At 43.5% G+C, this 25201-nt stretch overlaps 1 protein-coding gene and 1 long non-coding RNA gene across 31 annotated transcripts in view; both read left to right on the top strand.

Moving 5' to 3' along the window:
- Nucleotides 1-25201, top strand: part of CELF2 (CUGBP Elav-like family member 2) — a 325875-nt gene that overhangs the window by 291474 nt on the left and 9200 nt on the right. For 12 of the 30 annotated variants that reach the window (XM_037730912.1, XM_017507092.2, XM_037730909.1 and 9 more), the window contains 2 exons: nucleotides 14375-14506; nucleotides 21557-21754. In XM_037730912.1, the coding sequence (XP_037586840.1) occupies nucleotides 14375-14506; nucleotides 21557-21754 (330 nt within the window). The remainder of the gene's footprint in view (nucleotides 1-14374; nucleotides 14507-21556; nucleotides 21755-25201) is intronic. The other 18 variants (XM_017507114.2, XM_017507117.2, XM_017507101.2 and 15 more) reach the window with 3 other exon arrangements.
- LOC119468022 lies at nucleotides 128-8296 on the top strand. Its single transcript, XR_005196655.1, has 2 exons — nucleotides 128-6017; nucleotides 6685-8296. It is a non-coding gene; the product is annotated as an uncharacterized LOC119468022 (long non-coding RNA).

Genomic DNA, 25201 nt, shown 5'->3' with positions numbered 1-25201 from the left:
CGCAACCTCCGCCTCCTGGGTTCAGGCAATTCTCCTGCCTCAGCCTCCTGAGTAGCTGGGATTACAGGCACGCGCCACCATGCCCAGCTAATTTTTTGTATTTTTAGTAGAGACAGGCTTTCACCGTGTTGACCAGGATAGTCTCGATCTCTTGACCTCATGATCCACCCGCCTCGGCCTCCCAAAGTGCTGGGATTATAGGCTTGAGCCACCGCACCCGGCCAGGAATTTTTTTTAATAAAGAAGTGGTGAATGTGAGAGATGGATAAGCTCCTCATTGCTGTTTTTGGATCTGAAATCTTTAGAAGGATGGAGGAATACCAAAGTTCCTCAGCAGGCAGTGTCGCCCCAAATCAAGAATCCTGTTCACCATCCCACATTCTACAAAGAATAAGAAACCCACTTGAGCCCCCGTGCGTGCCTTACTCCCATTCCGGCAAGGGGTGGTGGGCTTCTCCAGGATGGGCTTTCACTTGGCCTCTGCCCCGTTCCTGCCTGAGACTTGAGCATCGCCCTCAGTGGTCCTGCCTTGGAGCTGTGTCAGAGGAACGGAGGGGTTCTCTGGCCCTGGCCTGGTGGCACCACAGCAGCAACTGGCTTCACCCACTGTTTCTGAGGCTCTCCCCATTTTCTGTGGCACATAAGCAGAAGGGAAGGGTTTGATGAGGGTGTTGGGCAGAGCCCCATGCTCAGCCACGTCATGAGAAGCCCCAGCAAGGCGGCGGCAGGAGGTACAGTGCGAGGCCCTCGTCCACCGGGTTGTAGTCTCCACATATGCCAGAGAGGGCACCCAGCTCAGCCACCTCAGCCTTCGGTGGATCCACCAGCCTTTCCTCCACTCTGCAGATGCCCGCTCAGTGCCCACTGCGCCAGTCACCCTCACAGGTTCTAGGGAAGCGGACAAGCAAATCCTTGCTCTTCAACACACTGCTTCCGTGGGATTTCTTTTCCTTGGGAAGAACAGAACCATAACTTACACTCTCACCTAGTTTTTGACTCTGGGTTCCTTGGTGCCCAGTGACTGTTGTTCTTTCCTGTCACAAACAGAACCTTCTCCCTCCCTGCATCCTTTCACCTTCTCATGCCTCAGACTCTAGTTTTCACCCAGTCAGGGTGCAATATGACAGCACTGTACTGGAGGGTCCTGAGACCCATGGTTCCCCAACGTTTGCATGAAAAGCAGCACCCAAGGGCTGGTTCAACTCAGATGCCCAAGCCCCATAACCAGAGCGTCCGGCTCAGCGGGAGTGACGGAAGTCCAGATGGTGCTGATGCCAGAGGTTCGAGGCTGTATAACTTTACAGTAATGACTTTCTCCATTAAATGTGTCTATGGCTACAGCACCCCCAAAGGACAGGATTGGGCCCACCTTCCCCATACAACGACCGACCCAATGGCCTGCAGAGGATCCACCGCCCAGGGCCATGGGCCAGAGGGAGTTGACACCACACTACTGTGGTCTTTTTCTTGGTGACATTCTCTGTGATCTGCTCATTTAGGATTGAGTTGGGTGTGCATGGTGTGGCAGCTGCTGTATAGGTTTTCCTGGGACAGAAAGTAAAAGCTATTTCTACTTTAAGCTTAATGGCGCTTGTATTTATATAGATCCTTTGCTGTCTGGTCTCTAAATTGACTTGGGATTTTCACATTGTTCTATTCTGCTATGGGCAGTGGAAATTGGAGTCTCCACCAGAGTTCTGCCTGGAAGCATTAGAACCCTGCCTTTATGGAGTCCTCTCTTTCTCTGCCAGGAGATGAAGCCAGCATGTGTTTGGCCCTACTAGAAACAATAAGAGCTTTTCAGAAGTTGGCTTTTTGGACCTTGTGGCCATCAAGCCTAGCCTCGGGGTCTGCGGAAACCCCTTGGTATACATTGGAGGTGTCTGCTTTCTCACCCCACAAACAGGGACTGGAGTGCCTCAGAGGCGGTGCGGCTCACTGCGGAAGACTTCTTTTCCCTAGCCAACTTCCCTCTGTATCCAACTGAAATCTGCCTCTGAACAGCTTTCATCTACTGATCCTAATTTGAATCTCTTGAGCTGCAAAGAATATCTTTCTCACGTCAAGACCTGAGACTGTTTCTTGCCTTAGTCTTTACCTCTCTAGGCTCAGTTTTACTGTTACCAGCTCACTCTCTTTCAACTCAACTTTCGCATCTGGTCACCCTCCTCAGGATGCTCTGAAAACGATACATACAGACTGACCTTCCTAATGACCCGACTAATGAGAAAGGCTGCAAAATTAGTCATCATCCATGCAGTCGCCTCCCTGGGGAGGAAAATGTTAAATCTTCATTGCAAGTGCTGTAAAATGAAGTGAAAAGATGCAGTTCCTCTTTTGAGGACGGAATACCCAGATTCTTCTCCTTCAGATATAGACTAAACACATGTATACGGATCACCCACTATGTATCAGATATCGGTGACGCTTTCTTGGATTGTCACACCCATCCACAGAGGCAGGGCACATTACTGTTGTTTTGTGGATAAATACCAGCCTCAGCTGAATGGAGTAGACGGCCCAAGTTCTTACAGACTGGAAGGGACAGAGCCAAAAATTTAAAGGCAAATCTGAGTGAGGGCAAGTTCACTGCTTTTATAAGTAAATGTCTGCAGTAGCCACTAGGTAGACACAAGACGCGAAACAGGATTTTGAGTTTCACATCAACATAACACTGGGTTTAATTCTGGCTCTGCCACTGAGAGTTGTGTGACCTTCCACACGCCACTTCACTTCACAGGATAACTGTAAAGGACTAAATGGGCTTGCACGCATGCTGGCAATAAGCAGCATGTGGCAAGCACTCACACCTGAGCTGTGTTCATTATTAGCAGCAGAGCTGGAGAATGTTAGTTTCCTGTTGCTGAGATGACAAGTTACCACAAACCTCATGGCTTAACACATATTTATTATCTTGAAGTTCTGTAGATTAGGAACTCAGCATACTCACTGGGCTAGGGTCAAGGTGTCAGCAGGTGTGTTCCTTCTGGAGGCTCTAGGGGTAAATCTGTCTCCTTTCCCAGCTTGAACAGGCCACCAACTTGACTTGGCTCATGGCCCCTTCCTCCATCTTCAGAGCCAGCAAATCCTCATGCTGCCATCTCTGATTTTTTCTCTCTTGATTCTTCCTTCCACTTACAAGAACCCACCCAGATTATCCACAATAATCTTGCCCATCTCAAGGTCTGCTGATTAGCAACTTTTGTAGTCCATTTTCTGTTGCTTGTAACACAGCACCTGAAACTATTTAATTTATTTTAATGAGGAATTATTTCTTACAGTTTTGGAGACTGAGAAGTCCATGGTCATGGTGGTGCATCTGGTGAGGACCTTCTTGCGAATGGGGCTTCTGCAGTCCTGAGGCAGTGCAGGGCATCACATGGCCGGGGGCGGAGCATACTAACATTCTTGCTCAGGACACTCTTCCTCCTCTTATAAAGCCTCAGTTCCATTCATGTTATATAACCCATGAATTCCTTGACCTGTTAATTCATGAATGGATTAATTCATTCATGAGGGCATAGCCCTCATGATCCAGTCACCTCTTAAAGGCCCTACCTCTCCATATTGCCACATTGGGGATTAAGTTTCCAACACATGAAATTTGGGGAATACAAGAAAACCACAGCACATTCCATCTACAGTTTTAATTTCTCTTTGCCATGTAACCTAACATAGTCACAGGTTCCAGGAATTAGGACATGGATATCTTGGCTTGGCTTGGGGGTGAACAGAGAACCTAACAGTAATTCTTAGTTCCCGCTCCAAACATGGCCCTTAGGACCCAAATAAGCTTAATTTATTTGGGTCCTATCCAGGAATGGAGCCATTGGAACAGAGAGAGAAGAGAGAACTGGAAAGCCTTTGTAAAACACACACTGGCATCTTCTAGTTTGACTCTTGTGTTCCTCCCCCAGTTCTGGCCCAGTAAATGCAGGTCCTTCCCAGTTCTACCAGTCTGATTAGTCACCCCTCCTCCCATGGGAAATCCAAGGCTGGTGAGGGACCACGGGGAGGTGGTCCAGGTTATCCACATGGCAGAGAAAAGAACTTTTTCCTGGAAAGTAGAGCTCATATCCTTGCCTCTCTGGAAATTTATCTGGGTTGATTTAAGAAAGCTTTCCAAATAGGCCTTCCATAACTGCTGTATCCCTATGTGGCAAAGGCCACTGGCCTCCTCTTGGAGTTCTCATGCCCACACCTGGGTGCTGGTGCCCATCCTTCGTCCCTCACGCGTGCAACAGGGCCAGTCGCTTCAGTACTCTGGGCCTCTGCTTATTTTTCAAGTGCGGGAAAGACTCCAGTCTAGTTCACAGTTTGCCTGAGAGGATCCCACCTTCTGTAAAAGACCCATCTGAAAGACATACTGTTACCTACTACTGTCAGTGGGAATTAGGAAGAGAAAGAAGGCTCTGCACTGGTTGTGGGGGTCCGGCTCTCAGCTCTAAGATACTGAACAGCAGCTATTCTAGGTGATCTAGCACCCAATGACCTAGGCACTCAGTCTGTGACCTACAGTTTTAACCTAAGACAAGAGTCTCTTCTGGGTGGAGACCTAGAACAGCTCTGAGGAGAAGGAGCCCATCCTATCCTCTCAGTTGGGATTAGTGTTTGAGATTACTCAACTTGGAGTTTTCTAACAATGAGCTTTCCTGGTCAAACAAAGAACTTCTGTGACCAGGCCAAAGTGGGCATATCCTCACCACCAGTCTCCCAGGACCACTTTGCTTCTCCTGTTCTCCACACTCCACCCTGCCCCACACATGGTTTTCAAAAAAGGGCACAGACTTTGTCTGCCACATGAGCTAATAAAAACATGGCCATCCTTGACTGCTCGACCATTTTCTTTCCTGGCAAGCCAGCTGGTCTGAATGTCCATGGCCTGGTTGATAGGTTTTAACTAGTGGTACAACAGGCCTAAAATGTGTTGTATACAAATTAATGCAGTCACTGCGTGAGCAAGGTGAGGTGTGCTTTGCAGCCTCCATGTGGGTTCCTCTTGGCTTTGTTCTGCCTCCTCCTGCTTGGATGGTGCAGCCTCTGCTGAAGAGGCATTCTGGGTGATTATGAGCCAACATTTACAGATCTCTTCTCTCCTGAGCTGCCCCTTTGGCATTCTGTAAAATGTGTATGTGAGAAAGCATAGGGTACAGTTCTCAGCACAGGCTGAAGGAATTTGGGGCGGGAAGAATGTGGATGGTTGTCTGAGGCGGCATCTTGCCAGTCTACCCGTGCAGAAATGGAGAGTCTGTGTTGGTGACACCACATGTATCTCTGTCTAGGGTCTCTTTCTCTAGAGACTGTGCATCTGCTGAACATGTAGTCTTTAAGTACTTGATTGAGGTGGCCTGTGTGACAAACTGGAGTTTCTCCTATGCTTTAAATAGATGATTTGTTAACATTCAAAAGGTTCTTAAAGGTGGCTAGATGTGTAATAGAGCTATCCTCTTCAACTGAGATGTGTATTGGGGTGAATTTTAAAAGTATTGAATGATGATGCAGCATGCAGAGGGTCTTTCCACTTTAAGACAAGTCATCTAGTTAATTTTTCTCAGTCTCATGCTTGATTCTTCCTCCTCTTTTTATTTACCTTTTCCTCATCTTTCTACTGGGACTGTCCAAAAACAGCATAGTAAGAAGTGAGAATGAATGTCCAGTTCACTGTAGCCAGTTTCCCAGTTTTTAAATAGGAAACCAGGGTGTAAAAAGACCTAATTTGTATATTGACTCACTGTCATCAATAACAAAATGGGCCCAGGGAGTTTCTAAGCTGCTTCCACCTCTCCCGTGGCCCCCTGAGCTAGGCTTCCCCCATGTGCGTGTTCTATGCCTAACAGGTTCTCTCTCCAACTCACTATTTGCCATCACCACTGGGAGTCATCCATGTGAGAGCAGACTGTGGCATCCACACACCTTTTCGCAGACTCACCTTGGAAACTTGGAGGATTTGAGAAGTCATCCCTGAGCACAAGATCAAGATCTGGCATCCTCCAGCGCCTCTTCTCCCTTGCCTTGAGGTGAAGCACTCTAGAATTGGGCACAGATGGGCACTGCTCTGGATGTCCCTGGATGAGGGGGCAGCAGGCAGCATCTCTGGGCTGGCAGTTCACAGTGTGGACATCATAGGAAGAGAGGTTACAGCCTAGCATACAGGGCCCTCCCCTTGATTTCCTACAAGGTGGAAGAAGGTCCTCCAGCAGAAGCCATGCCAAAGACAGTGCCAAATTCATTACACAGATTATTTGATCTTTACAAAAACCCGGTAAATTCGGTACCTTTTTTCTTCGTCCATTTAAAGACAGTGAAACAGAAGCTTGGGGAGATGAGGGAACAGATTGAGTCCAGGGGAGTCAGGCTTAATGAACCCATTTGGCTTCCAGCTTTTGTTTTTAAGATTCTACTGAAAAACTATAGAGTTATGTTCTTGATTGAGAGCTAGTTTCATTTTTCAGTTGCAATGGGGCTGAGCTAGTAGGACCCTTTTTCCTGCCCTTCTCAGTGATGCCCCATGGCAGCCAACCTCCATGATCCTTCCCCTACTCACCACAGAGACAGGTAACCTTCCCCAGTTACAGTGCAAAAAAGTGGAGACTGGTGAGGTCTGTGCTGTAAGTTGAGCTTCTGCATGATGCAGGCTGCAGAGACTGAGAGAGCAACAACCTGTCTTGTGTTTTGTTTCTCCAGCAACTACAGTGGCCGTGCCCCATTGTCAGCACGACGGCTGGTCCTTGGAGCACTTCGCCATGAGGGAGCTGGTGTTGCTCACTGGTTAGCAAGCTTGTCTCCAGGTTATTGATCTTAGTTCTTTGCCACCCACACTTTTCCATCAGCATGAATGGCAGCCACCTCTGGGGACTTCCTGACACAGGTGCTTGTACATGTTTCTCAGATGAGTGCTAGAACGTCCTGGTCTAGTTACTCAGTTTACTCCACTTCACACTTCATCCCATCTGGCTCCGTCTCTTCTATACTGTGTGAGGATATCTTATCTGGTCAGCTTGTTCCTTTCCATTCCCTTCCCTTACATCTGAATGAAGATTCTGAGGGAGGAAAAGAAAAATAGAGCTCTAAATAAGAGTTTTCTGCTTGTCACTACATACTGGCACTGGAGTTATTTTATTCGATACATTTCATCAGGACAAAAACAGATACTTCACGATAGTATATTTAGCTCCTTTGCCATGTGAGCACTTGACCCCATTTTCTTTCTCTCTAAAATTTTGTTAAAATCTATATTAGTCTCGTGAATATAGTAAGTCCAGAACCTTAGTTTGCATGATGCATATTTTTTCATCCTCTTACTTTCAGCCTGTTTATATGTTTGAATCGAAAGTGTGCCTCCTATAGTCAGCATATCATTACATTTCATTCTTCATTGTTGTTATTGTTGTCATCATTGATGTTAATCCAGTCAGATAATCCCTGCCTTTTGATTGGATTGTTTGATTCATTCACATTTAATGGTCTTATGAATACAATTGAATTTACATGTGCCATTTTACTTTTTGTTTTCTTTGTCCCATGTCTTTGTCCAGTTTTCCTTTGCAGGTTTATTTTGTAGCAAGTGAATATTTTCTAGTATAACACTTTAATTTCTTTAATGATTGTCTTCAATGTTTTTTAAATTGATTTTCTTAGTAGTTGCTCTAGTGTTTATAATAGAGATTATATTTTATCAGAATCTACTTCAGATTTATAATCTTAATTCCAGTAGCATATAGAATTGTTCATCCTATATATTCTTTCCTCTCCTACCCTTTTCATTCTATTATTTAGATACATGTTGTTGTAATTATTACTTTATATGACCATCTTTAACTCTTTTTAAAGAAACTGAAAGACTAAAGGAGAGCTGGTGTATAGTTATAGAGTTCATTTGTAACCCTCTTATTTATAATTTCTGGCTCTCTTCATGTCTTCTTGCAGATTCCATTTACTATCTAGTGCGATTTCCTTGCTCCAATATAGCTCCACCCCCACTTGCCTCCTTTGTGCTATTATCAAATGTTACATTTCTGTATGTTAACAGATCCAACAATATAGCTATATGCACATTGTTTTAGTCAAATGATTTTTAATCAGTTAAGAGAGAAGGGGAAATGCAATTATACTGTTTTATAATTAGCTACATACATTTATTGGTGGTGTTTTTTGTATAAATTCAGATTACTCTCTTGAGTCCTATGCTTTCAGCCTGAAGAACTTCAGTATTTTTTGTAAGACATGTCTCCTGGCAGTGGATTTCATCATTAGTTGTCCACACAGGAATGTCTTTATTTCCTCTTCATTTTTCAAAGATTTTTTCCTTTTCTTTTTTTTGAGACAGAGTCTCACTCTTGTTGCCCAGGCTGGAATGCAATGGCATGATCTCAGCTCACCACAACCTCTGCCTTCTGGGTTCAAACAATTCTCTGGCCTCAGACTCTCAAATAGCTGGGATTACAGGCATGTACCGCCATGCCTGACTAATTGTTTTGGTTTTGTTTTTTGTTTTTTGTTTTTTTCTAGTAGAGACGGGTTTCTCCATGTTGGTCAGGCTGTTCTCGAACTCCCAACCTCAGGTGATCCGCCTGTCTCGGCCTCCCAAAGTGCAGGGATTACAAGTGTGAGCCACTGGGTCCGACCAGGTTTTTTTTTTTGCTTGTGTGGTAAACTTTCCTTCGTTTCTGAAAGATATTTTTCCTGGTTGTATTCTTGGCTGCCAGGTATTTTTTTCTTTTAGCACTTTGAATATGTCATCTTACTGACCTCTGGTCCATTGTTTGCGCTGAGAAGTCAGCTGTTAATCTTACTTGGTCCATAATGAATCATTTTTCTCTTGTTCCATTTAAGATTTTCTCCTAGACTTTCAACATATTTCTGGCATGTGCCTGGGTATAGATTATAGTGTTTATCCTACTTAGCATTTATTTTCTTGGATGTGCAGATTAATGTCTTTAATCAGATTTGGGAAATTATTAGCCATTATCTCTTGAAATTTTTTTTCTGGTCTTTCTCTTTTTGGTACACACATTACACACTTTACATGTGTGTTAGTGTGCTTACTGGTGTGTCATATTTCTATGAGGCACTGTTCATTTCTCTTCATTCCTTTTTCTGTCCTTCAGACTAAAATCTCTATCAATGTATCTTCAAGTTCATTCATTCTTCTGCCAACTCAAACCAACTGTGGAGCCCTATGATGAATTTTTCATTTTGGTTCTTTACTTTTGAGCCCCAGAACTTTCATTTTTTTAATCAGGACACAAGTAAATTACATGTAGCCCATTAAAACTTGTCAGTTCAATTTAGGTCACATTTATTTATTAAAGTTTCATAGGTGTTTTGCAGATTACTGCAGTTACCCTCATTTAAAATTGTTTTTATATGGTGAACTGTCTAGTTTAATTTTTATTTCCATCACTTTCCAACTGAAAGTTAAATTTCAGAATGCTGCCATTTGCCTGACAGATGTCTATCACATGCTAGGCGGTGTGATTTTCTTAGAATTGCCAATGGCCTCTGTCCTACTTACTTGCATGTACTGTGTTGACTTACGAATGTTGAAGGAAATAAATTTACTTTGTAAAATGCAAAAAAGAATTTCCATTTTTTTTAATAATTTCAGCCTCTTTGTTGACATTCTTTATTTGATGAAACATTGTAATTATAATCCTTTAAGCATGGTTTTTTAGATTATCATATTTATAATAGCTGCTTTCATGTCTTTGTCCACTAAGTCGAACATCTGGGCACTCTTAGGCATCACTTCTGTTGTCTGCTGTCTGGTTTTTCCTGTGTTTTTCTGTGTACAGATTGCATGTTCTTGTTCATTTGCATATATCATAGTTTTTTGTTCACAATGGGACAATGTAGTTATTACAGCAACTTCTGGGTACTAATTAATCCTCCTTACCCACTCACTACACATAACCATTCCTGACTGGCTTCTCATTTGTGTTTATTTCCTTAGTGATTTAGCAAGAATAATTCAGTGAAGTCTCTTCCCCTGCATTGTGCCTCTTCTGTCCCTCCTCAGAGGACACATCCTTGGGCTATAAGTGACATTCCTATTTTTCCTTTGTTAAATTACAAAATTCTTCCAGATGGCTCCCTTTCATTGCCTCTTGGCTTGATCTCTGTTAAGTTTCTGGCTGCTGTGTCTCTGCTGTTTCCACTTCTAGCTGTTAGAGCGAACCACTGAAGATGAGTGAAGGCTATTATTTTTGGCCCTGGAGCATAAATTGTCTCTACAGTCTGCTCTGATTGCAGTTGGGCCCTTTTTGTAGGGATGCTCTTTCAGCCAGTCCTTGAGGCCTCCTCTGACCCCAGGAGGACTCTTCTTAGCTGTCCCTTTCCCTGTTCTTTCTGCTAAGCTTTCAGCTGGTCTACTTTGCTATCATGGAGCTACTGCCTACTCTTAACTGCTCACCAACAGTTTCTCTTGTTTCTAACAGTGCCTTAGTCTTGAACTTTCCCATACTGTGTTCCAAATAAATTAGTTCTCCTTAGGGAAAGTTACAGAGCCCTGTGTTCTTGTGTCCTATCTCTCCCTGCACTGAAGGTGGTATAGGGACAGTGGCCTGCTTTTCTATGAATGATACTTCTCATCTACAAGAAGGGGACTGTGAGAGCATGGGAGCAACTGGTCTTCTCTGCTTGCCTCTCCCAGCATAAACCCTCCACCAGTGAGTAAGATGGGTGGGGTGAATGGGAGTCAGTGCTCTCAGAATGCTATTTCTGGGGTAGAGCTTCCACCCCATGAGTAGAGGCTGGGCTGAGGAAGGGACATCTCTGCTTCTTGGCCTAGAATAGAGCTTCTGCCACAGAGTTGGCAGGGGTGAGAGCTGTGAATTGTCAGTGTTGGTGGTCTCCTCCTCCCTGGGAGAAACCATAATCCTGTATATTTGGAGCTGTGGTAAGGGGAAGCCCCATCTTCTTGCCCATACCCACACAGGGTAGAGTTTCCTTTGTGCTGAGCTTCAGAGGAGGGTATTTGTACCAGAGAAGGGAGCAGGTTGTGGGTTGTAGCTCACATGCCACAGATGCTTGCTGTTCATGCTGAGATTTGATAAATCTTGAGAAAAATATTTCTTCATGTAGATACCTTAGGACAATTTCCAGAGACTTTAATTGGTTGGTTTTTATCATTTTTATCTGCTGTGGTTGTTTGTTTAACTGGAGAGAGGGCCCACGGATATGCTTTTAGAAGTACTTCCCTGAAATAGTGTGAAAATGTTCGGGCCTTTATTGCTGGCTTAGAATTCAAACAAGTACTAGGAATAGTTTTGAATACACTACTTACTGACACAGCAATCTGGAAAGGACTATTACATGTAGAGTGAGATCCCATACAGTTTCTGGAAAATACCCCACATAGGAGAGACTTCTATTTCTGGCAGTGTAGGTTTTCCCAAAACTCCCACTGGGAAAAATCCTAAAATGTATAATAATTTTTTTTAATATTTTAATGATATCAATAACTAGTCAATTAGCAAAAATACTCATAAATCAATGATTAAGTGAAAGAGAAAACTCAGAGAAGAGGTAACATGAAGGTGGCATTCCTCTTAAGGATATTTGGTGAACCAAGTAAATTCAAGTATCTGTTCTCAAAGCTTTCCCAACCATAAGGAATAGAAAAAGTCTAAGGCTCCTGTCAGGTATTTAATAGGAGAACCTCCCCATAGAAGCCTGAAACCCCAAAAGGCTAACTCTCAGTGTAAAGATGAATATGAAGTACTCCCCTTTAGAAAACTACAAGGAAAACTGCCTATCTCAAAACATAGTGGTAGGCAGCGCCAGGGGCATTTCCCTCTGATAATTCTTAACAATTAACCATCCCTCACATGAGTTTACATTCCAATTTGATTTTATCTGAATGGTCAAAAACCCTAGGCTATGAAGTTAAAGTATCCCCAGCTTGTAGATTTCTCCAGCACTTTGCAGAATCAAATGTAAGTCGTTCTTAAAAGAACCCATCTTCAACCCAGGCCTCAAATTACCCTTAGAAATAAAGTCCAAAAATAGTTAAGCTCGCAACCAAAATAACCACAAAATATACAAGAAAACCAAGTACCAAAAGTAAGAAATAGCAGGGACATTATTAGATACCATATATACATCTACGAAGACCTCAGATACTAGAATTATTAGCACACAACAGAAATGAAGTTAATATGTTTATATATTAAAAGAACTTGACAAATGAAAAAGCAAGTGATTATGAAAAATGACGCACATGGATAACATTCTAGAAATGAAAAAATATAATCAAATTGTAAACTATGGATATGTAAGTTTAGCAGAACATTAGATACAATTGAAAGAGCATGAGGTGAGCTGGAACACAGATTTTGGAGATGACACCCAACCGAAGAACAGAACATGACAGGTTAAGTGACACAAAATAGATCTAACTTAGGTCTAACTAAATTCCTAGTGGAAAGGAGAGAATGGGGGAAAGTCAATATAAAAGCAGCTAATAACCAAGAACTTTGAGAACTGATAAAAGGCAGAAACAAAAATCCACATATTGAGGGATCCAGAAGAATTCCAAGCAGGGAAAATAAAAATCAATCTAAACCTGGAAGCACCACAGTGATAAATGCAGAACACCAAAGACAAGGAGAAGATCTTTAAAACAGAGAAAAACCATCCTCCAAGAAATACAGACACCTCAGTATCTGACATCTCAACAGTAATAATGGAAGTCAGAAGGCTGTAAAATGTTCTAAGAAGAACCTGTCAATCTCAAAAGTCCAGGAAAAAAATATTGCATGAACTAGGATAAAGACATAATTTTCACACAAACCAAAGCTGAAAAACTTTTTCACCAATAGACACTCACAAAAGAAAGTGGTATTGATATAACTTTAAAGGATAAATAACCCAGATGAAAGAAGAAAGAATAACAAGCAAAAGTGGTAAATATGTGGGCAAATCTAAATATGTGCTATAAAGAGTAATAATGATGTGCTGAATAAAAAAACGAAAACCAAGCTACAACTAAAATGCATGATTGCATGAATATCCCACACCTGGGTTCAGAGGGAGCTTTTCTGCCTTAAAGTATTCTCAAGTCCTTGAATTGTTCTGGCAAAGAGCAAAGATAAGTAACTTTGATTTGATAAGTTAAGGATGACTTAAAGGTTTTATGGCCATGTACAAAAGAATAGAAATACTATGCATTACTTCCAAAGTAGTAGAGGGGGCGATGGAATTAAAAGAGAAACCTCAAGGACAGCAAGAAAGGAGAGGAAAGAAATGTAATATTAGCAGAACAAATAGGACAAAATCTAAATGCTGCTGTTAAAAGACTGTTATCAGGCTGTGTTGTTTTTAAACCTTTCTGTATATTAGAGATGTAGCTAAAACATAAACAGGTAAGTAAAAAGATGGCAAAAGATATCCACTGTAAAAGCCCAAAAAAACTGGTGCTTTATACACAAAACATCATAAAAAACAGACTTCAAGGAAAAATTAGAAACAAAAAGGTTGTCCCAAAAAGGTTTATTTCACCAGAAGATAGGATCATTTCCAAAAATAAAACATATTTACATAGAGGAGTTGGAATTACAGCAGATGTTCACATGCTTCTTCCAGGAACTTCCAGATCAGGTAGACCAAGTGAATGAGACATGTTTAAATGTTTTTCATTGCAAAAGTTTATTGAAGATATTATGAGTAACTTTATACCAATATATAGTTGAAAACAATATATCAATTTGAAAATAGTATATCAATTTCCAGAAAGCAGCAACTAATAAAACTGATTCAAGAACAAAAAAGTTCAATCATCCCATTTATTAGGGAAATGTAATCAGTATTTCAAAATATTCCCATGAAGACATATCCCAGAACATTTTACTAGCAAGTTCTACCACACACTTAAATGACAATTAATTTCAGTCTTACACAGTTTATTCCAGAGAACAGAAAAATAGGAACACTTTGCTTGTCATTTTGAGGCTAGCAAAAGCTTCAAAGCAAAACTAAAGACAGTACAAGAAGGAAAAATAAAGGCCCATCTTACACACATAGGCTTAAAAAATATATATATATTATCAAATAATGAAACCAAAGAATTATTGCCAACTTTGTTATGTATAAACCTGGCTGGACAGGCCTCCCATTCACAGATTTTTCCCCATCACCCAGCAATGAGTGTGTGTGTTTGTTGTACTGGCAAAACCACGCTATGATGATGTTTTTAATCACCAAATCTATCAAAATTGTCACAAGTACAGTCCCATATGTCCTTCACACGAAAGGCACAAGCACAGCTCCTCAACTCCGTCCACTGAGATGGTGACAGAAGGATTTCTAGTTCTCTTGGCTCTCACTCACCTTGCGTCTTCTCTCCCCACTTTCCTGTCTTCCTTTTGTTTTTCAGTGGCTGCTTCGACCCCAAACTCCACTGCTGGTGCAGCCATGAACTCCTTGACCTCTCTCGGGACTCTGCAAGGACTGGCTGGGGCCACTGTTGGACTGAATAATATTAATGCACTAGCAGGTACCATCAACAGTGAGTATTCGCTGCTCTGGTGGACAGCCTTCCCCCAAATTCTCCACAGAACGTGGTCAGCCAGAAATGACCCGAAAAAGGATATGCCAGGGGAGAACTAAAACTTGGGATGGAGGAGCGCATGCTTTGATGGGCAGAAGTTGTCTACGCTCAATTTGCCTCAAAAATTCCCTGACCACTCTCCACCCCCAGATTCTTTTCAGTGTGTAGCACAGCACATGTGCTCATCCATGGGGTTCTGTGGCTGGCAGCTATTTTCAGGTGTCCAGGAGTTTGGTTTGATTTTAGTCCGTTCTGTCCTGTGAGGCAGGGTGTTATAATGGGAGGTTCATGGACTGGAAGGCTGGAAACCTGAACCCAGCTCTGCTGCCTGGCAGCTGTGGAAACTCAGGCAGATGCTGCTCCCTCTGTAGGCTTGAGAGTCTCCATTTGAGAATGGAAAGTTCTGGATCAGATAATTCTTAAAGGTTCCCTCCAGCTCCAAAGTCCAAAGATTCATGACAATTAAATAGGGGACGAAATGAGGCCTTGGAAAGAAGGAAATGAAACTGAGGGGAGAGGAGCCACTGCCAGAAGTGACATGATCGGAAACTTTATTAAGCATCACAGGCATTGGTCACTCTACATCAGTGACCATCCAAAGGGACATCGTTTAGCTGTGGCAGGTTGAAGTAGGCTGGAGGCAAATCACTCACAAAATTGTACTTGGTTCCGAGACATCCTGATGGACTCACCAACAAACACCAGGTTCTGTTCTCTGTGGCCCACCTGCTCCTGTCATTCTCGGTTGATGAGGGGAACAGTGTGCCGCCCAGAAGATAAGTCATGTTTTAGGTTCAGGCTTGGTGTGGGTTCCTACACTGGGGAAACTGATCCTCAGCCGCAGAGGGGACAGGTAATTTCCCTGTCCCTCCATTTTAGACCCCCTGGTTGCCCAAGAGTAGCCAAGCCCAGAAGATCCATGACAGCCAACAGAGCTGCTGATACAGGAGCCTCCCCCACCCCCCGCCCAGGCAGCCCAGCATCTGCCCATTCTCATTTTTAATAAATGAGTCCTTTACAGTTGTTGCCCTATTTTAAACCATGGTTCAGTAAGTGGACTATTTTTGGGTGATCAGGCAATATAATTTTTAAAAGCAAATTAATATAAGGGTGATCAGGCAATATAAGAGTGATCAGGCAATATTATTTTTAAAAGCAAATTAATCCCAGTAATTTCATACTATACAAGCTCAGAATACCTTGCCATGGACTTGGTAGAAAAATGAACCTAAAATTTATCCAAATAAAAATTAACTTTTATAATCCTGATAGATCATGTTTAGAAGTAGGATGTTGGCCAGGCATGGTGGCTCATGCCTGTAGTCCAAGCACTTTGAGAGGCTAAGGTGGGCAGATCATGAGGTCAAGGGATCGAGACTATCCTGGTCAACATGGTGAAACCCCGTCTGTACTAAAAATACAAAAGGTAGCTGGGCATAGTGGTGCGCACCTGTAGTCCCAGCTACTCGGGAGGCTGAGGCAGGAGAATTGCTTGAACCCGGGAGGTAGAGGCTGCAGTGAGCTAAGATTGCACCACTGCACTCCAGCCTGGCGACAGAGTGAGACTCCCTCTCAAAAGAATAAAGAAGTAGGACATTTTCAGGTTGTAGTACATCCGTTTATTCAGAAGCTCTGGAAATACAAAGACATGGACCAAGTTTTAGCTGACCATACCTCCCAAATGAGATGGCTTGTGATTAGCGTGGAGCCCGTGAAGTGGTAGCCCTGTGGCAGCCACAGTGTTTCATTCATTAGAACCGCTTCCAGCTTTGACTTTTCCATCAGCTAAATAGGAACCTCACTGCCTTGACCCCTGTTTTCGGTACAGCTCCTCGCTCTGACCATGTCCTTCACCTAGGTTGAGGACGTCTGTGCTCGCACACATCCCCTCATGCTGCTTCTCTTGCCCCAGGACCTAGTTCCCCTAAAACAAGGACTTTGATTTGACCGCCTGCCTGTCCTTGGTCTGAAGAGTAACAGGCCAGTGGGAATGGTTGTCCTCCTCAGCACGTGCTCATGACTGGTGTGTGTGTGTCCTCTCGTCTGCGTCCTGCCCTGTCCATGCTGCTCTGCTCTGCATTGCTGAGATTTTCCCATTGTACTCATCAGGGACTGGAGCGGGGCTGTGTTGAATGGCAGAGAAACCATGAGTAGTTCTTATGTGGGGTCTTGTGTGACATACATTTTGCTTCTGGCAAGGACAACAGGTTTAAATTGTTTTGCTTTTTGAAATTCTTTGCCATTGGGTTCGTATAAGTCTGCATAGTTGATAGAAAATGAAGAACATTTCTGGTTTCAAGTAACACCTACTAGATGGTATGAACCAAGAAAATGTTTAATTAAACCCAAAACTAGGCACAAATGAAAATCCATTCCTTGTTTTTGGAAAGGGTTACTAATGCAGAGCTGTTTTACGATCTCAGCATTGACCTGGAGCTAATATTTGCTGCTTGTTTCTAAATATCAAGAGCAAACCTTACAAGATAGAGTATCCTCTTTGAGACCATTCCTTCTCAACAAAGATGATTATACTACCAGTTCCACTGGATAATTCCCAAAGGAAGTTGTCAAGCAGGGTTATCTGGACAGAGTCAGCTTCTCAATTAGTTGACTCCTGAGGATTCCACAGCACTGCTGTTAATCCCATCTCAGCAGCCATTATTTGTTTCCATCTGGAAAGTATTCAGGTTTTCTGAATAGAACCACCTCTTGCCCACCGACACAGCAGCCAGCAAGAAAGCCGGTCGATGGCTCACTGGAGCCTATGCTTTACTTTCTTTCCTGCCCGAGGCCCTAACACCTCTCCCAGAAAAGTAAGTTTTTGGTCAGTAGACAAGTAGCTAAATTAAACTGTTTTGAGTTTGATATCCTTTTAATTCCCTTATACATTAATGAAGGAAAGAGCTACAAAACAGTAAAGCACCCTAAAAATATAAGAATTGTCAACATCAAAAGAAGGAACGTGTGTGAATCACTATCAGTGTTCACCTCTGGATTTTTTCAGGGTTCCCTGAGCATGTTTTGTATAATAATACCTGAACTAAGGTGAAGAACATACTTTTTCGACTCAAGAGTCTCTCTCTGTTTTTATGTTTCAGTGTATGCCAAGTGACATCTCTATTTTTCCTTGTTTTATTGCGTAGGTCAAATGGCTTCCAAATGGCTTACCATGTAGTGCTAAAATTATTGTTTTAAGAAAACTAGCTGTAGATGCCTGCTGAAAAGTGTCTATGGAAATATTTTCTGTGAAGTGCAGGAAAAAGAAGATGCTCTGGGAATATTTTTGTGGCTTGGCACTATTTGCATTGTGAAATTACTGTTTTAGTCTGTATTCCTAATATGCATAAAGTTATACACAGCCCCACACATTTGTGCCTGTAATAACAGAGGCAGGTATATAAGTGACACCCAGTGTAGTGATCTTCATCTACCCTAATTGTAGACATTTTATACTTCTCATTTACCAGCTTGCAGCTTAGAAGGATAATCTCTCATCTGTATAAAGGAAAACTTATACCAGTGAAGTGGTTAGAAATCTGTGAGCATATTCTTCCTTTTTCTTTCTGATTTGGGATAAAACCTAGCAGGGCAGCTTGCAGTAAATGTGATCTGCTTATGGCACTTGGCTTGTGATTCTACTTTTCAGTGTCATCTCCTTCGTTTTCTGCCCCACCCCACCAGCACCCCCCAGCTGTGCAAAAAATAGTCACGCTCATGTTTCTGGGTTAGTCCTTCAGTGTCATGTTAACAGATTCAGTCATCTCCCAGCTCCTGGGTCTCTATCGAAAGTTGGGGGCCTCTGGAGAGTAATTAAGCAGAAGGCACTCAGTAGTCACATTGCATACCGGCATCCTGATGGGCCAGGTGCAGAGGCCTCCCTGCTGTGCACTGCCACACCTGTCACTTGCTTCCAGCCTTCCTTCTCTAAATAGCATGCGGAGGATGGAGATGACAGTAAATGAGAGGAAGTGGTCAATCCATGTGGTCATTTCAAGGAAAAGCCCTATTCTTTGAAGTGGAAGCATTTTATTCAACTTAACTTTCTTTAGAGCTCTGCTTCTGTTATCCAGAGCTTTTAGAGCTAATCAGGTAGCTGCAGCTGGGTTGACAAACACTCTCTGTGATAGAATTATTTCATCTAGAGCACATCAGGTGATTCACAGGAACTGTTCTCAGAAGTGGAAGGCCGCCTCTGATGGTTCTTCAAATCCTATCATGTGTTCAGCTGCTTTTCCACCCTGGACCTAGGAACCACCCTCCCAGAAGTTCTTAGTTGTGGTTTAAAATATTCTCCGTGCACTGGTACTTGTTAGAACTTTTTTGTTCACAAGGATATTTATACCATGGAGGTGGCCAGCCCTGGGCTGGAGTGGCCAGACCCTCCCTTTGTCCCCGGCACAGGCCCCTCCCCCATTGCCCGGGCAAACAGGGCCAGTCACAGCTGTCTCCTACATGCACAGCACCAGCAGAGGTAAGCATGACCCTTCCAGAAAGCAGGTGACCTCTGAGGTGTAGTCCAGAGACACAGCCAGCCTCTGTGAAGTGTACCCAGGAGTGGAGGGTGTATCTGGAATGTCACTGTCTGGACTGCAAGCCTTACGATACCCTCAAACATACATCCAGTATTTCAAGAGCAGGAAGTTCATTCTGCTTCTGTGTTGTAAGAGAAAAACATTCTTGGCTAAAAGGGGAAAAAGTTCAAAGTAGGAAGGTAGCTTTCTTGACATGGACAATTAAAAAATGGCTGTGTGTGGAGAAAGGAGTTGGGGCCCAGTGGCCACTGCCATGAAATGCCACCTGTGTATCTGGCACTCTGGAGAAGCCGAGTCGTGGAGGCTGCATATCACAGGTAGGTGCCCCTGTGGGTCTCACGTGGCAGGGCCTGAAGACCCTGACCCTCAGCAGACAAGGCATCATGGTGATGCACTGCTCCCCACCCCTCCATGGGAACTTGGAGGCATCCATCGAAGCAGAGCTGCCCTCTTCACCCCATGCTCATCTGGCATCGAGGCACAGCCAGAAGAACCTCATGCCCTGGGATCCAAGGAGAGTGGCAAGTTGCCGTTCCCCTCCTGCCAGCATTGCCTCTGCACAGGCATCTGCATTTCCTGAGGGCTATGCCCAGAGCTTCATCATCTGTAATCCACAGCCCTGTTGACATCCTGGCCAAAGTGAGACCAACAGAATTGATCAGCGGTGCCCAGCCCTTCCCAAGTTATTATATATACTCCTCTCACCTGTCGCAGAAAACACAGACGTCTCTTTGCATCACAAAAATACTGGGAGGTGAGGATGAAATAAGACCACTGAAGGAAGAGAAAAATGACTCCCCAGCCCCTGGTGGCCACAGTAGCAGGAAGGTGACTGTGATTTGCTGGTGTCTGAGGGATCATTTAGAGCAATTAGAACAATCTGCGTCGACGCTTTTTGGAAAGCGCTTACTTACATGACACAAAAAGAGAGAATAGACCCCTTCATAGTAAAAAACGTAAGCAGACCCAGCAGGGCTGCGCCTGCACTCAGGAGGCTGTCACTCCTTCCTCACGCCATTCACACACTCCTTGCCGCCCCCCTGCTTGGTGTCTGTTCTGAGAAGCACAGGAATACCCTAGCTGAGGCACAGTGACAGTCCTCCACTGGTAAGCCATGGCCCAATTCATATCTTACACGTGTCCTTTTTAATTGGAAAGGCGAAGATGGCCAAACAGAAGCACAAGTGGAGTAAACAGAACATTCCCCCCGCTCTGTTACGGCAGTCGTGCGGCCAGGCATGCGGAGGTCAGTCTGCTGCTGAATTCCCTGGTGTTTCCAAGCAGCCTACCTTCGCTGTCCTCCGTTCTCATTAGACTTCTTTCCTGTTTTTCAGTTAGTCATCCTTGCTGTTTTCATATCTCCAATTGTTAAGATCTTCTCAGAAACAGATCTTTTCTTTAAAAATTGTGATCATAAAGGGATCTAGAGGTCATTGTGATGTCACTTCTTCCGTTTCCTGAGTTCTTATGAAAGTCAGCACTCTATGAAGTGTTGCTTGCTTTGAGTCAGTATTCAAGGAAAATGTGACAGTCAGCAACCCCAGTAGAGCCAAAGAGCAGCCAGGAAACGGGGAGAAACTCGAGTCTACTGGCCACCATGCCGTTCCCATCAAGTGATAGCCAAGATCCAGCCCATAGGCATGGCTCTGTCTCCGGCTGACTGGAAAGCATGACACGGAGCTCTTTCAGTGGCCTGAAACCCCAGCTGCCACTCAGGTGTATGTGTGTGTGCACACAGAGTACAACTATTTGCTGCTGAAAACAGCACCACTCTGATTCTGACTGAGAAGCTTCAGCTCTGCGACTGTGGGAAGGGCCCACATTTCTTCCTGTGCCTCAGTTCTTCATCACCCAGGCTACTTATTCCTAAGGTCCTAGTTCCTGACATCATTATCAGGAACTGGTGGAGAAAGCCAGTATTCCCATACTAGAACTCCCAGAACCAGGTCCACTGGGTCCAAGAGTGCAGAACTTGTCCTCTCTGCCATTTCCTCACACGCAGCTTAAGGGAAAAACATTTTATTTCATCCTTTCCTCCTCAGCCCTGCAAGCCATCCCATAGCTCCTCAAAGAGCCCAGTACATGGATTTCAGTGTACAGATGTTACAGGCCTCTGCTCCTAGGGTGTTTTACATGCTCCTAGGCTCCGAGAAGCAAAAGGCTTTTATTTCCAAAAGATAACAATGGTACTTGCCAGTAGCATGCTGCATGGCATTTAGCTGTCTCATCTAACTAGTGCCACAGTGCATTTGGATCACTGGCCTAGAGAGTCAGGGTTCTCATGGCTTAGGTCATTTTTCCCCATTATCATCATTTTTTTCTTCATGGTTTCATTTTTAATTTCCTGTCAGTGTAATTGTGTGCTAGCTGCATGTACTTGCTGTTGTACTTGTGTCAAATGATTCTCTAACTTCCTTTGGAAAGCACTAATGAATAAGTGCTGTTTCTCTTCTCTATTGTTGGGTTTTTTGTAAAGTTGCTCAAATGCTCTCAGGTATGGCGGCTCTGAATGGAGGACTTGGCGCCACAGGCTTGACGAATGGCACGGCTGGCACCATGGACGCCCTCACCCAGGCCTACTCAGGAATTCAGCAGTATGCAGCGGCCGCGCTGCCCACTCTGTACAGCCAGAGCCTGCTGCAGCAGCAGAGTGCTGCTGGCAGCCAGAAGGAAGGTAGGTGCCACCCTTGGCTCCAGGTAGGGGCTGCAGGGCCCAGCCCAACAGGCAGTACTGGCCTCCAGAGTACGGTTAGCAGGTATCAAATTGAAGCCATGTCATAACAGAATGCAGTTGTTCTATTACTCATGTTTTTAAAAAAAAAAAACCTGAAAGCTGGATGTGGTGGCATGTACCTGCAGTCCCAGTTACTTGGGAGGTCGAGGGGGGAGGATCGCTTGAGCCCAGGGGCTGCGGCTGCAGTGAGCCATGGTCCTGTCTGTGAATAGCCACTGCACTCCCATCAGGGAATACAGACCCCTCTCCCTCAAACAAAAGCAAAAACCTAACTATTGATTTCAGTCTTTCTCCTTTGGTCTTATGGCTACCTTCTAATTTAATTCTTCATCCATCTTGTTTAGATGACGTTCTTGTCCATTGTGTATTTATATACCAGTCTGACTTTGCAGATAAATGGTTTCAAATTTTTCCCCAGTTACATCTTCCGAAGGGTTATGGCATCTCTGCAGCTCTAAGTCCAGGAACGTTGATCACCTTTCTTACAATCCCCAAATATCCTCTGACTGCTCACCCCCTCCCATAATTAAGTTATTTAAACTATTAATTTCCCATAAATGACCTAATAGTTGCTGCCAAAAGAAAATTCCCAGGGACCTCCCTCTCCAAAGTCAGCACAGACCATCAACTTTCCCATAGACAGAAACTCCTTGTTAGTGGAAGGGGATGGATGGCCACAGTCTTCGGTAGGTGAAACACTCTCTATCCTGTGTTTGCCAGGGTTTTCGAGTCCACACACACCGTGATTATGTGGCTGGCTCTCAGTAGGCGATGGTTTCCAGGTGAATGACAAAATCCATGGTTAGGATTGACTTGGTCTTTAATTGGGGGTCTTCAGGGAAAGCAAGTAAGTGACTGATTACCTTGCTTCTCTGCCAGTAAAGCAAAATAAACTCCAGGAATTTAATGCTAAGAATAAATTAAAGCTAATTATGAAATGGTTCATAAGTCCAAATAAGGATCATTGGTCATTCTTGCTTTTGATTCTTCCTTAATTTTGAAGCTCCTTTAAAGCAAAATCTGCTAAATGATACTTATTTTCTTCTGACTTGTTTAGATACGGGATAAAAAAAGCCAGAACAGAGAAGTACTAAAGGAGATTTTTTGAAGTTTCTTTCCCGTCTTTTATCCTCACCATAGTTGTAAACTGCTTTTATCTGAATATTCTGACTTAAGTTGTGGGTTTTGAGAAAACACAGCTTAACAGATATTCATGTATTCTTTTGAAGGAAGGGAGATATTTTTTTCTTTGTGTAAATAACATGGAGATCACTTTTAAAATGAAAACTATATAAAAGGCTAAGTTACTTTTCATATAACTTTCTCTTTACTCTTAGCTGTGGCTATTGTAGGCTTTTGAAACATGCACAGGTGTTCAGACAACCGTGGTTCCCCCAGGCCTGTGAAAGAGACTCTATATCATAAACATCACCTGTCTTCCCAAAGAAAGGCCTGTGTGTGTTCCTTTTGTCTGTGGTCTAAGTATCGTGCTGTCACTGAGGGCAGAGAGCAGGATCCTGTAGGATGATGATATCCTCACACAGAGGCCAGAGGGCCAGTTGCCCCCATGGTTTGAGAGAATGGTGGTCAATTCTCCAGTAGAGCAGGGCCTTCCAGTAAACTATATCCCTGTTTGGGATAAAGTCTGGGCCCTGAAGCAGCATATTTTGAGTTGCTTCACCTGAGCCCACTGCCCTCAACTTCCTCGTGTTGAGTTTTAGGGATTACTGCTTAATGCAGTAATTTCCCTTCTGAGATTAAGATAAAATCGGCCAAAATAACCATTGCCAGCTCTGGATTTAAGGGTGTGGGTTTTCAGTAGCATGGTTTCAGGTTTTTTGTTTGTTCAGCATTTCTTTAATCATCTCCCACCTTCTCATCCTTCTCTTCTGATTCCCTTCTCGCCCAGTTAATATGTGCTCAAGAAATTTTAAACATCTTCATAATATTTAAAATGTAGTTTTAAAAGCAAATGATGCCAGGCAGAGTAAAAACTAATAATGAATTCCAGTACTAAATAGATGTTTAGATTTTCTACTCCACAGTTCTGTCCAAGGTCACAAGACCCAGAAGTTAGTGTGATGGATTTAGTCACGTGCCCTGGAGTGTTTTTCCCCAGACAGGAAGTGAGCCTCTGATGGCCCACATCTCCCCACTACCTGCAGGAGGCTAGTCCCATGAGGAAGGGGAACACTGGTAGCCTCATAAAGCTTTGCTCCTACAAATGTCCCCAGTGCTTTATGCCAGATCAAGTGCCCTGTGAGACAGACAAAATATGAACACCCCAACAGCCAGGACCAGTAGTGAGTGTACCAGAGAATCTATCAAGTGACAGAAACGTGCACCAGGAGAAATCTGATGAAGGGGTGACTTGTGAACAGGTGTGTCCCACTTCTAAACAGAGATGACACAGGTAGAATCTCATTTTTCTTTAATGTGTTTTGTTTTCTCCTCTTCATCTCAGCCACCTTAGTTGCATACAAGGGAGGTTTTCCATATGAAATATTTGTTCTCACTTTAGTATTAAAAACTTGAGGCATATACAAAACCAAACTGTTTCTTCATGATGAAAAAATTGGGGGATCTGTGTCAAGAGACACTACTGACATTTTCTAGGGGGAGTATCAGGAGCAGAAGGACAAAACCTACTTGTGTTTGTTTAGTGGTCTCTGAGTTTCCTCGGTCTCTGTTGGGCAAAGATCCATTCAGCATGAGCAACGTTCTAGAAAGCTAGGATTACTCAGGCATAGCCAATCATCTGTCATGTGCACTGAAACTGTATTTTCACCCCAGCTTCAGGAGGTGAGATGTACTTCACAGTTCAGATTGGGGCCCAGTAACCCCCATTTGTGCATTTGGATCTTTTGTGCAGCAAGAACATGAAAGCTGGGGGCAGCAAATCTGACCAACAAACACATCGCCAAGGATGCACACACAGCAGCACTCAGAACATCCCTTTCCAGTGTTTTGGGTTTTGCATCTTTTCATGTTAAATTTTGATTATTTGAAAACCAGAAAATATCAGGGGACCCAAGGCCTCCCTGCAATCATGTCCCTTTAAAACAGACTCCCTCCCATGGCCTGTAATATGGATATGTCCATGGAAATTGGAAGCAATATAAAAAGTTACAGTAGTCATGAAGACCCACTTTTAAATGAGAAAGAACTAACTACTCCATCTCTGTGGCTTCCACAGTTTGCCCCAAGAAGTTTTCTTTGAAAAGTCCTAACCATTAGGACACTTTTTTGTGATTTATCTTGTGGAGGCAGGGAAAGAGGCTTGGTTTGACATTTTTACAAAGTTCTTTTTATCCCCATTTTAGTTTTCTTCATCTCACACACAGACCCCCTTCCCGCATCTAGGGACCCCAGTGTAGCTGTCCCCTG

Source organism: Cebus imitator, unplaced genomic scaffold (genome assembly GCF_001604975.1).
Source record: "Cebus imitator isolate Cc_AM_T3 unplaced genomic scaffold, Cebus_imitator-1.0 Scaffold368, whole genome shotgun sequence".
NCBI classification, from domain to species: Eukaryota; Metazoa; Chordata; class Mammalia; order Primates; family Cebidae; genus Cebus; species Cebus imitator.
Note: the sequence above shows the minus strand (reverse complement) of the source record. Positions and strands in the feature narration are given on the sequence as shown.